General features: G+C 35.5%; 1 protein-coding gene across 1 annotated transcript in view; it reads right to left on the reverse strand.

Annotated features, from left to right (window-relative positions):
* Positions 1–7,445: 7,445 nt before the first annotated feature.
* The window catches only part of LOC148952362 (splicing factor 3B subunit 3-like), a 54,504-nt gene continuing 46,093 nt past the window's right edge, over positions 7,446–15,856 (reverse strand). Inside the window, 4 exon segments of the mRNA XM_089089834.1 lie at positions 7,446–7,667; positions 10,637–10,834; positions 12,823–12,972; positions 14,106–14,318. Coding sequence (XP_088945960.1) covers positions 7,527–7,667; positions 10,637–10,834; positions 12,823–12,972; positions 14,106–14,318 — 702 coding nt within the window. The 3' untranslated portion in view covers positions 7,446–7,526.

A 15,856-nucleotide genomic window follows, 5' to 3' on the forward strand; every position in this document is an offset into this window, starting at 1 on the left:
GGGACAGGCCTGTAAGTTATGAAGTTTCCCATTTTCTACGTATAGCATTTGTTATCTGGAAGTATACAGACATTTTTCGGGGGGAGGATTGGTGCTTGGGGTGGATTTCCATAGGGAGAATCTTTCTTGTGGAAGCAAATTTCTGGGAAGGAGAATTTTCCAGGGATAATTTTACACTGTGGTGATTTGACAGAATTCCTATACGAATTTCTTTTTAATTGTCATACATTCTCTTGGCCAACTCAATTCCGCATGTTGAGATGTTCTGGAGGAAATATCCGGGGGCTATTTTCCGCGTCTTTTCATTTCCTGAAAAAATTTCCATGGAAGGGGCCATTTCCGGAGAATCGAGAAACCGATTAGAGATTGAAGTCTCTTCCAAATGAAAGTATTATAAGGAATATTGTTCATGCTGTAACGTCCATAAGAAATTTTAAGGGGGGGGGGATTTTCATCGAGAATGAAATTGTCTGGAGGGAACTTGACTAGGAGGAGAGTGTACTATAAGTTGGAAGAGATTTTCTTGGAGGATTTTCCAAGAGAGGAGGGGGGCGGGGGTATATTTCAATGAGGATGATTTATATTTACCTGCATTATTTGAAAAACGAACATAAATCAAATAAAAAAAAACATTTTTTTTTACTAAAAGTAAGAAGCAACATTAAAACTCAAAACGAACAGAAATTATACTGTGAATGAAGGGTTGCCCCTCCTCAATACCTTGCTCTTTACGCTAAAGTTTGAATGTTTGTCGCAGTTTTTTTTAAAATTGCTACTGAAACACAGTTTAATTAGAATAGGACGCTTTTTTATAAGTGCTAACAGATTTAACGTAAAGAGCAAGGTATTGAGGAGAGGGGCAGCTCCTTCATATACGGATTAATTTCTGTTCGTTTTTAGTTTTAATGTTCCTTCTTACTTTCAGTTAAACAAACTTGTTTTTTTAATTGAATAAATAAAACCTCAAATCTGCTAACAGCTAAACAAAGAATTGGTTGACATTATTATAACAAGTGTTACCACACTGGCCTGGAAGAATTTACTAAACCTGAGAGGAAAAATTTACTAAATCGTAACCGTTTTTACTAAATGCTCCAAAAAAATTTTGCGCGTGCGGCTATACCGCACGTGCACATCAAGCATTGATTTTATTATATAAGGATAATCAATAGGATTTTCACAATTTTTTCCTTTTTCTCTTTTCTTTCGTTTTCCTTCAAATAAACCTACCGCTGTCGCTTGTCACTCGTATTTTTTTTTTATTATTATTATTAAAACTACTTATGTTGCTGCTAAGGCTGACATCTTCGATTCGTTTGAGTTATGAGAAGCGAAATATTTCTTTTCCCTAAAAAGCTTGAAGCTACTTCTGATTGGTTGAAGGCAGGAGTGGGCTTACATAGTAGAGAAGCCGTATCCACCTTCAAGGGTCTCTAACGGTACTACTAGACTATTTTCTTTCCATGGGAGTCGGTCATGAGAGTTGGAGAAACAAGAACCTGCTGCGAATTTTCATCACTCGGCGAACTACTGCCATGTTGGTTCAAATCACTTCTTGCAGACTTGACCAAGTCAGACCACAGTTATCCGTTTGCGCCTGGAAGAAGTGAATTCAAAAGGGTAAAAGTTATCTCACTACTTCTACAGTATCTCACTGGGAGAAAGGATTCTACCAGAAACGGATTACTTCTGTTGCTTTGTACAGCTACATATATTACATTGTAATTTACCATCTGAGTAAACTGCAGTTTACTGCTATTGGTAGTTATTTGTGCCCGAGAAACAAGAAACTGCCATCAAGAGAAAACTTCTGATGATTCTAGCATTGTTTTGAGCCGATCACTTCTTTCTGATGATGAACTATCGACATAAAACTATTTATTTTACTACCTAGAGATTATCATCCTTACAGGAACTTTTCTTTTATTAAAATGATTATCTTCTCACATCACAAATCAACTTTACCAAACATATGAAAATCTTCAAATACAGGATAAGAAAATAAAACGAAAAGCATGTCCCTTCCAGTAGCTTCCATTAAGACGACCAAAATTCCAACCTCCCAGATGATAGGACATACGCGCATCCAGACACGCATTGCAAGCAGGGGCTAAGTAGCAAAAGTGGCAACTATTTTCTGGTAGCCAAACCACCATCGAATGGAAAAGTGGTCGACAACTTTACATCCAATTTGCATGTTCAGTATTTCAACAAGGCTGTTAACTTTGTAAGTGCTCCAAGAAACGATCAGAGGAAAAAAGCAATCTGAACTATTCCTCAATGTCCACAAAATATATAACCATCTCTTGAACAGGTAAAGAAAATTCTATGGGTCTCCACCTTGAGATTCCTAATACTAACTGGGGCGCTATGGACCAAGTCACTACTCCCCCATTTTCATTTTCTCTGCGCACCATTTGTTTTGTGTGCATCATCGCAGCAACAGTTACCATCTTTAGCCTATTCCGAAGCTTTGTCTTCATGTTTGACAAAACTGAGAAATGCGGTTCTGATTCAGCAGACGAATGGGGGAGACAGCAGAAATGCAACATAAATTTCCAACGATCACCAAATATCGATTCTCCCCTACCATCTTTCCCCGAACGCAAATTTTTCAGAACATGTCAGGTTCAGTTATGTCACTAAGTCTATTTTTCACAATCTCTCCTAGAATCTAATTCTGACCACTGCACATCAAGGATGTCTCTTTTCCCCTCTATTTCCCTATCAGTACTCCCCAACCAATTTGGAAATCGAAACATAAGTGGTACCAGCGTTTTGACTGAACCAATCAAAGCAACGACAGGATCGATGCAATGTTCTTGAGCGTTTCCTCTTCGCTGTCGAACCTCTTGGCAATCTGCCTACTGAGCTCTACATAATATGACCTGAAGTTTTTTCGAAATTCTGCAAGCTTCAGCAGAAAATTTGCATGGCTGCTAGAATTGTTGGCGTCAGTTTCCGACAATAACAAATGACACACGGTGTTTGTACCGGGGTTCAATTTCTTTAGAGGAAGAATTACACTCTGGAGTGTCTGATCCTCCGGGGAGTTTCAAAGCTTCCTCCAGTGCAGCCCTTTCTATCACACTGGGCTGCAAAAACACTTCAATACGGAGGTAAATTTACCTCTGGTGCTACTTAGAATACTGTAAACGCAAACTTCTCTGCTTTGAAACTCCAGATTGAGCACATTGATCTTCTTCAGCGTGAAAGACAGAGAAAACATGCTTGGCAGAAGGGATTGTTCATGAAACGATAAATCGGCCTTAATTTCTCCCAACTAGCCCTATCAGTGTCAGGGTTGTTGGACTGATCACCCAGGAACAAAATCAAGGCACCCCATTCTTCAAAAATTCTGTTAATCACTGCTTGAAGAGACAACCAATGTGTTGCACTGATGGATAGCAGCCTGTGTTTGGCAATATTTGTCAACTTTTGAAACTGTTCATACTCCTTAACCGTTTTGGACTAAAACCAACATAATTGACTAGGTTTCAAATAAAGTCTTCTGCACTTTCAGGTAAGAGTTTGAAGCGTGATAAAAACACAGGACCAAGAAGTGACTAGAACAGCCCATGGTAAACAGGTGAGGCTCCTATTCTTTGATTATAGCACCAAGACCTCTTCTGTCTCCAGTATTGACTGCAAAATTTTCATAGGCAAAACCAGTAATATTCTCAAGAGGAATGTCATGGCCATCGAGGAAGAACACTATCAACTCTTTCAGTCCACTGCCAGTCGCATCTGTAACCTCTAACAGAGGAAGGAACTCTCCCCTGACAATATTGTTCCTGTTGTACTTCACATTCACTACTAAACATTTTTGCCTTGAGTGGTAGGTCAATTCGTCCACAATCACAGCGAATTTCGTGTTTCTAAGCTCTTCATTAGCTCCTTCAGCGCATAGTCTCCCAGAACATTCTTTATGACTCCCGTCATTTGAGTCCAAGAAATTTGCAATTTTTTAGCAACTGAAGAGTCAGGAAAGTACACATTCGTTAACGGAATCAAAGTTTAACTCTTCCTAACCGAGACCTCTTCCAAAGCAATCCATGCACAGAGACGAAGTTTGGCTTCAGCTACTAGTTAACATAATTTTGGTTGATTTTCAGACTTTTTTTGGAAACTATCATCAGAAAGTAGTGAAATAGCAGGGAGGTTTTTCAATGTCTATTAGTGTGTAATCAACAGGTTCAATATGACTGAAAACTGCTTTCAGATTGCATAAGACACATGTGTCATGACAAGAGACAACCTGAAAATAAGCATCCTTTTGTCTATTGGCACATGGACTATAGGCTAGCTTGATTCTCTATGTTTGAATCATTTTTCCATGCACACCACAACAACAGGCGTAGTTTGTGTTTTACCTACATTGGGAGGAAACAACCAGGTCCGTTTACAAACTCAGGTCTGTTTTTAATAAATTTAGTCAAATTTTATTAAGTGTGGCAACCATGATTATAACTCTTCTATGAAAAAAATATGAGTTAAGTCATAGACAAATTTTATATTCAGATACCTTACGATAGCAGAGTGGTTGAGAATGAGACTGTTGATTGAAGGCGGTCAGGTTCAAACCCTGCTATCGTGAGGAAACAGGAATCAAATCGTTCATACATCAATTTTTTTCTGTCCGAATTAAGCGTGGGCACTGTTTCTGTTCTGTTTTCAAAGTACCTGTTTCTGTACTTGCAAAAAAAACAGAAACAGACGACCCGTTTTTGTTTTCCTGTTGTTTTTATAATAGCTATATTGTCCTCTTTCTGTTTTTATCTGACCTGCTTTTCTTCTGTTCCCGATTTTATTTTAGTGTACGAGAATGAGATATTCGGGAATTTCAGACTTACAAAGAAATTTATACTCCCAAGGGCGTGGTGCATGTTGAATCTGATCTGACTTATGTAAGAATCTGATCGGGGGAGAGAATTAGAAAAAAATAATCTTGCCGAAATACTGGTGCTTTTGGAATAGATCAAAATAAACTTGATTTAATGGATTCAGATGTGTACAGGGCTGTGGGCAAATATCTTGCTGTTTAAATATTGTGAGACTACGGGCAAAAAAAAAAATTCCCAAGTACAAGCCTACTTGTTATTCGATATAGTTGCTGCATCAAACCATTCGAACAGAGCTAAGCTTTTTACAGGATAAAGGCCGGCTCCACAAGTTTTTATTTAAGCCAACTCTTCAAAGGCTGGTAGTGATGCTGAGAGTAGTTTCAAAATAGTTTCAATAAATAAATGGCTATAGCAAAGAATATGTTATGTGAAATTAAGACTTCTTTTATCAATGTTTTTTTTTATCTTTGAATAAGAAAGATTTATTATCAAAAGGTGCATCCTGAAAGACTGTTAATTTCAACTTCAAATTTATGGATAGACATATGTATATATATATATATATATATATATATATATAGCCAAAAGTTAGTACCCTTACGGTTTGATTTTGTGCATCAACTATAACACTATAGAAGGATATTGAACTTAGCATCCATCTATTTGACAAGTATCAAAAGTTTTATATTTTCAAATTTGTTTGAAAGTAAGGTCACCTTCAAATAAACTATCATGGAGTCAACACTGCCAACTCCGAACTAAAACTAAAACACCACTTCAGCTTGAATTAGTCGCCCATTTACTCACCATCATCGGCACAAAATTGCGATAGGATTTTCAGTTCACAGCAAGCACGGGGAAATAGTTAATTTTCGTTTTTGAAACCTTCATTTTCAAAGCCTAAAACTTAACCTTTTTCTCCAACACGCACCATTAGTTACTTTAAGTACCGAGAACATACAAATGATAACATATTCTGCCCCCTGGCTAAATCTTATATTCATACATGAAAACCGAGTTTTTCCATTTTCACTTATTTGTTGCGCGATTAGTTAGGTAAAAGCTTTGCACAAAGTTTTTGTAGATAGTTTTGCCATGATGAACCGTAAAAAAAGCAAAAAACGGAAACTCATTCCGTAAATTTAACGATTCTTCTCATTAAAACTGAGTTCCCGGGTGTAAAACTGAGTATTTAATGAGCATTGTTGATAGGTTTATCGGCGGAAAAAATATAATGGCTAGGAAAAGGGTCCTTCATAATGCATGTTACAGCTGTAGGAATATGGCATGTAAAGGTGCATTTTTGCACCTTTACATGCCAAAATTTGCGTTCGGGGAAAGATGGTAGGGGAGAATCGATATTTGGTGATCTTTGGAAATTTATGTTGCATTTCTGCTGTCTCCCCCATTCGCATGCCTTAGGTGCATTTTGGTGTAAAGGTCGCCAAGAAATTTTTAGGAATGGTATAGGAGCACCCCCATATGTCAATTGATAAAACTTACACGTGAAAGGATTATGGGAAACTAAAGGAAAAAAACTGTAAAATTAAAAAAAACACTATTTGTCAGCACCAAGAAAGATAATTGGTAGTTATTCTAGAGAAATTGTAGAGATTTTCTATTTTAATGAGAATTTAATTTCAGAAGAATGTTCAATAAAGTTTTACGGAGGATTTTATTAGTGTCATTAGTTCAACACTAGCAAAAGTCCAGAATTCAGATTATAAGTTTACAATTTTTATATAATTATCCCCGGGTTTTCCAATCTTCACCCGGGAACTCAGTAAAACTGAGTTCCCGGGTTTTCCAATCTTTCAAGATACATATAGTTATGTTAGTTTCCACTAAACCAATTTAAAGAATCACATTTCATTTTTACCATACTTGCTACTACAATTTTTCGACCTAATACCTTCAATTAAGTTTTTTCCAAGACGCACTGCCTTTCTGTGAAGAACAAATAAGCGTTCAAATGGGGATAAGTCTATGTACTAGACAGTGAAAACAGATACAAAAGTCTAAATATTTGACCACATATAGAGCGGTTGTCATCAGCAGAAATAATAGTGTTAAAATTAAAACTAACATATATATACAGAACAAAATAATAACTTCCCGTTCATTCACTGGATTTGTCTGACGAAGTCTTGAGTTGTAAATTTCTTCTTTGATATTGCCTAAATGTAAGTTGATTACTGATGAAGGGGGTAAAATCTTCATCTTCTAATTGCAAAAGAAATGTTTTGGATTTTAATTATATACTTTATTGGTCACATCTCGCCATATTTTCAACGTAATACCTTCAATTAGGTATCACTAGTATTTCTGCTGATGATGACCACTGTCGATGTGGTCAAATTTCTAGACTTTAATATCTGTTTTCACTGTCTAATAAATAGACTTATCCCCATTTGAACATTTATTTGTCTCGTACTTTAAGCAGTGATGATTGTGAAAATGGGCGACTACGAAGTATTAACCTGCATGACAGTTTCAAACAGAATATTGCCAAATGGAAATAATTATTTGTAATAGTCACAAGGCAATTACTCCAATTTCCCTCTCCCTATTTTGAAAAAACAACAACGAATATTATAAAAACAAATTTACAAAAACGATTTACTGAAGCTCTGATAAATAAAATATAGAAAAAGATCACGAAATAAAAAACATAAAGAAAAATTAAAAAGCATATCTTGTTCGGATATCTTCAAGTTTTTTCGACACCTCATTGGGAGTTCTGTCCATCTCTTCGGCGATTCCTTTTTGCCTGGTTCGTTCGAGCATGTTAAACTGTTCACACAAATCACCATCAAGCATATTCTACAACATAAAAAAAGATCAATTCGGTTCAATTTGCAAACAACAATGTTTAGTAAATGGGTTTAGCTTGGACAAGTTACAAAATTACGGACAAAACTGAGATTCGATGTCGCTACTTGAATTACAACACGTGGGTTTGATTTGAAGCGAAATTCTTTGGTATTCACAGATGATTTTAAAAAAGCAGAAGGCAAGTCATCCGGATTTTTATCTAAAAGCCATGCTGCTACAAATTGTTTGCCGTTCTCTAAGAGACGTGAGAAACAGCTTTTGGTTTAATATTTTTTTTAAATACAAATTATTATCCGCATAAAAATACTATATTCAGATTTTTTTAATTGATCAAACCAAGTACTTGGATAGTTTGAAGTCAGAAAACAATTCTTTTTAGGTATAGGGCCACCAAAAGTTACAGAAGAATAGCAAGGTGTGTGTAAATTTTGTTAACTAACTAACTAACTAAAAAAAAAAAAAAAAATTTGTAGTCATTTATCATCATGAACGTTAAAGCCGTATTTCACTACTGTGTTTACGCTTCAAGTAATCATTTTATTTAATAACATTCTTAAACCTTGTCGATTGGTCGGATACGTCGTTCACTAAGAATTGGTCAAAAACCAGGGTCATTTAAGTGCAATGATTTCTTTGCTGAACTCGGTCCCACAGCAGAATCTATCATATTACAAGTGTATCAGATTCTTTTATCAAAATTTTTATGTACAATTCTGAACACGGGAGAACGTACTTAAGGCAATTTTTTAGACACTACTTTGTAAACATGAAAATGTTGACAGGGATGACAAGTTCAACAAAGCCCAAACAAATGAATATCATAGATAAGCGTTTAATACAGTAGATATTACCTTTTACGAACAAAATATAGCTAAATCCAAAAAAATTTTGCTAGCCCGAAAAACCGAGCAGCACATCAGAAAAGAATAGACTGGTATGATGTTCAGTTGAATAGATAATGAGAATGCGTTCTGACTGTTCCACTGTTATTATTTCAAATGGCATCAATATTGCTGTTTATCCTCCTTTATATTTACGTACAAGACAATAATTAAACTAAAAATTCATCCAAGTACCAAACAACTTCAGGCCCCGCGTAGTGCCGGCTGCACAAGGCCTTGCGCACCAGTAAGGCCGCGTCTCCCAATACCCCAGTTGTATATCTGATTTCAGTGAACTTTATGAAAAGAAAGGGGTGATTTTGTAGAAACAAATCTTTAAGTTTGAATCCTATTTAAATCCTCTACATGCTATCCTTCATTCTAGTATCAGGTTATTTGATAATACTATCGGACTCGAGTCAGACTTCAAATTTAAATTTATTTAGCTTTTGTATTTAGTTCTGAAAATGCTGAGTTTATGCGATTCCCATAGCTTTACGACACAATTTTACACATTATATTATCAATTTTGAAACTTTTTTTAAAGTAATTTTGTAATCCCCCTCTCTCTTTCTCTCTCTCTCCCTTAGAGAGGCTAGATACCTTGGGTTTAGCAATAATACTACTGTCTACGCTTAGTGTCTCCAAAGGGGGTAATCTTGTTGAGAAACTTCTCAACGTTAGGAATCATTTTAGGTTTTTTCTTCTGAAATATGAGTTAGAAGCTAAAATTACAAAAAACCACGGTACTTGTCTATTATATAAAATTATTGTACAAGACAATAATTAAACTAAAAATTCATCCAAGTACCAAACAACTTGACTAAAACGCAGCTGCTCACACTTTTGCTCCACCCCACTGTTAAGAGCTAGATATGAATTCCCTTTTTTTATTTTTAATTACTTCTCATCTCTTTCAAACCTATTCATGGATACCTAATTTTCATTTAGCCTATACGGATTATCAAAAACTACAATCTGCCAATACTTTATTTTTCATCAGTCAATAATAACCATTATAATCAGTCATTCCTTCATTACAGCCTTGGAAAATGTTGTCAAACCACATTTTCTATAGCTTATGCTGGTTAGTTTGGCTCACTCCCCGCTTTCAATAGCCTTTTGGAGAAAATATATACTATCTTAGCTGAATTCTTCCGAAAAAATCAACCATATTTTGCTAGATTTTTCGAAGCACAGGCAGTTCGAGCCATACTTGTCGTTTTCTTTGTCATCTTAAAGAGTTTTAACACATCCTACCATTCAAGATTTGTTGTCAACTGCACGACAAAGCCTTTGCTATTCTACGCTCTGCATCTTCACAGCATCAACAATCCTCATAATACTGCTACGTAAATGAATGCATCCATTCTATCAGCTTTCTCATTACTTAACATTATCTTTTAATCCTTACTTATTCCTTAGTTCAGCATTATCTTAAAAAGCATTTCCAGACGATATACCTCGCACTGAACCCTCGAAGCTTCTAGAAATTCAGTCATGTCGTTATATTTTCATCTGGACACGCAAATCACCGAAATCATTTAAGATAGTTTTACCTTTTAATTTGTCACAATTTTCTCCTAGACTTTACAGTGCGCTCTTATGGATTTCACCAATCACTGTTTTACCCCATACAAGGACTACACTCACTAAAGCTTTTCCACCAAGGAGTCAAGTGTCTTTTGGTAATCCATACAACCGAAGGACTAAAGAATGTTACAAACAATAGTTAATCATTAATTATAAAAATAATGGCAACACATCCCCTTTTCCTAATACCACAGCGTTCTTCTCTTCAAACTTTATCTTCAGCATTTCTTAATGTAACAAGAACAGACCAAGGACCAATAACTTCTTCTATGATCTGCACCAATAGCTAAGCTGCCTTACAACCGGACAGCAAGTCCTTACAAGTCCTTGGGATCAACCGTTTAACGGAATCACGAGTGGGGTGGGGGCATCAGGATTTTAGAAATTCCTAGGCGGGGCATGGCCAAAATCCATCGGAAACCACTACTCATCCCCATATAAATGAGAACTTGAATGCAAATTGACAGAAAAGAAAGAACATACCTTCACTGGGGTATAATGAGATCTATATGAAAGATGATCTCGTCCACAGAGCGGCGGGTTTTCTGACCTCATGTGCATCTCCAAGTGCTGAAAAAATTCATAGTCCTCTCTCGAAGTGAAAGGTACAAGCACTCCAATTCTTCCCGCCACAGTTGTATAGACTAGAGACTCGCTACCCCCTGGAATTAACGTGGATTTCTGAAAAACAAAACAAAAAACTATTAGCACTGATGCAAAGCCAACTATTATTAGATTAATATAGAAGATACGTTCAGGAATCAAATCACATCAATAGGTATCAGCGTCTGCCTTGATTAACTAGTCATCATTTCAATATTAACAATTCACACGAGAAATCTCCTACGAATTTAAAACCTACCCAGAATGTCCTGCTGTGAAAATAGTCTTCTGGATATGTCTTCCTGAACTTCTCAATTTTGCCAATTAGTCAGTTACTTCTTAAATGTGTTTGATTAATTTAAAAAATCTTATTAGTTTTTTTCGTCTACATTGATCAACTACTTGTTTCTTTTAAAGTGATAATGCATTTACCTGGATTAGAGCTTGAAGTTTACGTTTGCTTAAATAAACCCAAGAAACTTGGAACTAAATTTAGCAAGTGGACCTGGCTTTCTATTCGATACAGTATAGCGAACACGTTCTGGTCTAGCTTGTCGAGTTTTGTCCATATCATCAGTTGTTTTCTTCAATATAAATCTTTTTTTCTCATTGTTTATTAATTTAACGATTCTTTGTTCATTGTGTCCAATTACTCATTAAACATCTAGAACTCAAGGTCTAGCTTGTCGAGTTTTGTCCATATCATCAGTTGTTTTCTTCAATATAAATCTTTTTTTCTCATTGTTTATTAATTTAACGATTCTTTGTTCATTGTGTCCAATTACTCATTAAACATCTAGAACTCAAGAGCTTAAAAATTTAGTTTTGAAATGTCATATCTTCCTGAGTAAATTATTCTCTATAGTTCAGCCACGGTAATGACAGTAGTTAACTATTTCTCTGGTTCGTGGTCGTCTCGAAAGACTAGGGATTTTTTTTTCTCAGTTGGATTGGAGAGGCCATTAGGCAGGATTGAAAGCAATATGGAACTAATGGGAGGGGATAAAGAGCGAAGCTTTCAGCAGATTGGGTGGTAGGAGTATGAGCAGCTGCTTTGGCTCAAGAAAGCTTGTTGCTGCAGTGAGTCGTTAGTAGTAGTATAAATCAACTGTTTTTGTTAGAGGGTTATATGTGGAGATACATACAAAAAGCAACATGTTTAACTTACTCCATCAAAACATAACACAAATATAAGGCAAATAAAGCTGCTTAATGACTGGTTTGAAATCATCCCAAACGTACCAAATCAATTTACTAGCCAAGATTCATTATAGTTCACATTTTTTGAATAGTAGTGCTTTGATTGTTGTTGTTTTGGCTTAACTTCTTAAGATCCGCTCGTCCTTTAACACACATACTCTCCCCTTTCCGAATCAGTTACATAATATCTCAAGTTCATTGGCAATTTTATACCATTCTTTGCCGAAAATGAACAAAAAAAGTTGTTTACTCAAATAGAAGGGAAAATAAAATCAAGATTATTTGCAAAAATTCAAAGTCCTTTTAAAGGACATATTAAATAGCCACACGTAACATAATTGCATTAAAAGAATAATTAATGGTAAGAACCGGCATATTTTCTTGTTATACGTATGTGCATATGGTTTGATCAGGCCGCTGTGTCTTACACGGTGCTACGATCTAACGACGTTGAGTTTCAGAATTGTATAAAAATGATGTCATTTCACTTGTTGATAGATTGTCTATCATGCGTTCATCCTAGGGCAGAATTAAGGTTGATAGGCACGGAGTAAGGGTAATTCAAAGCCTCTCAGTTCTATGAGTCATCTGAAGGCAATTACAAAAAAAGAAGAAGCTAAAATCACTGTCTGGAATTAAAATCAAGTTGGTGGACTGCGTTGAAAAAGTTGAGAGCCATGGCTAATTAAAAAAAAAGCCAGGACAGATAGACTGAATGAGGGATAGCTCCAAATAATGTTTTCTAAAATTTTTGACCGAGCATGTCCACAGGACTTGCAGGCAATCGGGAAACATTCAAAACTACATAACAGGCACGGATGCGGTATTTACCTTTATAGCTCTGTTTCAAAGAAATAGGATATTACCTGAAGTGAAAGGATCATTTCCCCGATATGAAAATGAGAGATGGTGTCACACTTTTGTGAAGCTCCATTTAGAAGTCCTCTGTCCCAAAAAGCCTTTGTCCCTGACGGATCTTCTTCAATGTCGTCTGTTGTACCTGGCGGCAAACGTAACTGAAAATGGAGAAATTGAAAGGAAACACCACCAGTTAAAGAGTTATAGCAGAACAATAACGAAGATACTCTGCTTCAGAAATTTAGGATATAAGTTCAAACTAATCTGCAGTAACTACCCAATGAAAAATGTAATATTGCATTTTATATGAGCAAAGATCCAGCCAACAATACAAAATGTCAAAACTTTTAGGCAGTAGTGGATTCAGTAAGTGAGGGGCATGTAGTACAACATACCTAGAACGACAGGTTTTGCATTGACTTAAAATAAGCTGTTTTTTAACTGTGTATAACTCTTTTATATTATCACCAGGCATTAAAAGTTTTTTGTTTGGAAAAGGGAAGATCGGGTTGGACAAACCCTAATATTAATGATTTTTATATCACAATTCCTTTCAATAATATCAAAGATAATTACGTCAAATCATGTGACCGAAGTCACCCGAGTCCACGTATACATGTCCTTTCTCTTAGTACGTCTATGTATTTGAAATTTTCTGATTAGATTAGTATAAATTCGATAAAATTTTAATTTAAGCCTTTAAATTTTGCAACCCCTTCCTTTGAAAATATCTATTTCAACAGGACACATCTGTGATACAGACAGAAAATAGATCAATATGACGATAAATATCTATAAATAGATCAAACGATAAATATCGTAAACATCAAGTAATGATTACGGTATCACGAATAAAATAAATATCAAGAAAAATTCATACAAGGTACGTAAAGCTAGCCTCCAGTTGGTATCCTCCATGAATCTCGAAAATTCATTCATTTTATGTGACCCATTAGTCTCTTCCATTGTTCTTTTTTTTTTACAAAATCATTATAGTAAACACTGATAAACGATCGAACAGAAACAACGAATCAAATTAGCATGGCATAGAGTAATTAACAATTACGCGTTTCAATATTTAACACAGAAAAACTTCTTGAAACAAAAACCGAAGATTTACTAATATTTGACAAATTGGTCATCGGAATATACGACCATTCTAAAGGGACTAATAGACTAGGGACATTCATAGGGACCAACCAATACAAAAAGTGAATAATTTTTTTTTTTTTTTTTTTTTTTTACCCCGGCAATTAAACTAAGAAAAAAATTAATTGAAAATAGAACTTACAATTGAAATGTTACAGAATTTATCAGCAACTGCTACAGTGTTGTAATCCAGAACACAGATACACGTCACCCATCTTGGATAAGTATCATCCGCAAATATTACCAACTGATTCTCTCTCCTTTTGTACTTAACGAAGTGAACACTCTCTTCCACATCTCCGACATAAATCCGAGCGCCAATTGTGTGAATATAATTTATAAAATTTGGAAGATGCTGAAAAGAATCAATACGCATGACAAAACATGTAAAAAAATACATTGATAGAATCTAGCAAACACTATTCATCAGCCTAGCCGCAATATAGAAAGTTAAGTAGTTTATAAACGAAGACAAGTATTTTTTGTATCTATTCGAATCAACAGATGAATCTACGATTTTGGATAAGACCTCATTTTACCAGCAAGCGTGATCAACTAGGAATAATGTAAGAATTACTTTTTTGGTGACCTTATTAAATGACCCAGCCTCATTTCAAAAAAAATACGAATTATTGTCACTTAACCCCAAATAGGCACTAAATTATTTGCCTAGTATTTGTAAATTAAACGGTGGTTAAAAGAGCAGGATATAAAATTAGGATATTTAGTAGATATTAAGGGCTTATACTATCGAACAGAAAGTATGTCTTCCCTGTTTCCCTTCTTTGGCTTAGGATAGGAGCTTCATTGAATAGAAGAGAACTGTTTCTACGATGTGTCTAAAAAGCAATAGCCTACCCATTTCAAGTACTGTTATGCATGTAATATGTATGAATTCTTCCTCATTGAACAAACTGTGCTATGGAAACATCATTTTTGCAAACAAAACAGAATAAGACAACATAACAATATAATCAAGCAAAAGGACTATTTCGCAACAGGACCATTAATTTCATATTTATTTTATTTTATCCAGTCGCGACAATTGTAGATATAGATATTTGTTCTTTTTCTTTCTTGGTTTTGAATTTTATTTCATTGTGAAATTTCCCTCTGTTTTGTCAGACTATTTTACAAACTTAATTCCTAACACGTTACTTTTAAGACCATACTACTACTTTATCCGACCCTGTTTAATAATACTGTCATTATGCCACATTTCTACCGCAATGTTCTAACCGCATGTATATTTAAAGGCATTGATGTTTCGCTAGCTAACTATGCGGATGACATCCTTGATATGAATAGAACAGCGTTTGGAACTGAGGAAAATTTTCGAATGTTCTATAGGGAGTATAAACGTACATGTCTTCCGATTTAATGAGTCCAAGACTGAGTTCCTGGTGTTCAATCACGGCTCAGATTGCCCGACAAACGTTCAGTAGGGTTTACACTTTACTAAAGCACAAGAAACACTGACGTATCTTTGTGTACCGATTGGATCAAATCTTTGCGCCACACGTCAACTTCTAAAAGATTTTTTTGCCAGAAAATCTAGGAATGCGTATAGTTTACTAGTTGCATTAAATTTAACCGCCGTATCTTAGCTAGCGTTTATAATGCATTTGTTGTTCCGCATCTGCTCGCCCTTGCACCATTTTGGTCTATCCTTACTGCTTCAGATATTAAGAATATACGGAAGTGTTTCTAAAGCATGCGAAATATATGCTACGGCACTGGACTAACAACAGCTCCCTATCCTCGCGATATGGAGTTGCTAGTCGAGTGTCTGTGGTACAGAAAAGAAATAAGAGATACCGGAGGCAGATTATCGTTGAAAGTACCTCTGAAATTGTCCTTCGTTGATCGTGCGTTTGTTCTTACATATGACAG

The sequence above is a fragment of the Artemia sp. Qi Xiang Cuo genome, chromosome 5 (genome assembly GCF_049724085.1).
Source record: "Artemia sp. Qi Xiang Cuo chromosome 5, ASM4972408v1, whole genome shotgun sequence".
Lineage (NCBI taxonomy): Eukaryota > Metazoa > Arthropoda > Branchiopoda > Anostraca > Artemiidae > Artemia > Artemia sp. Qi Xiang Cuo.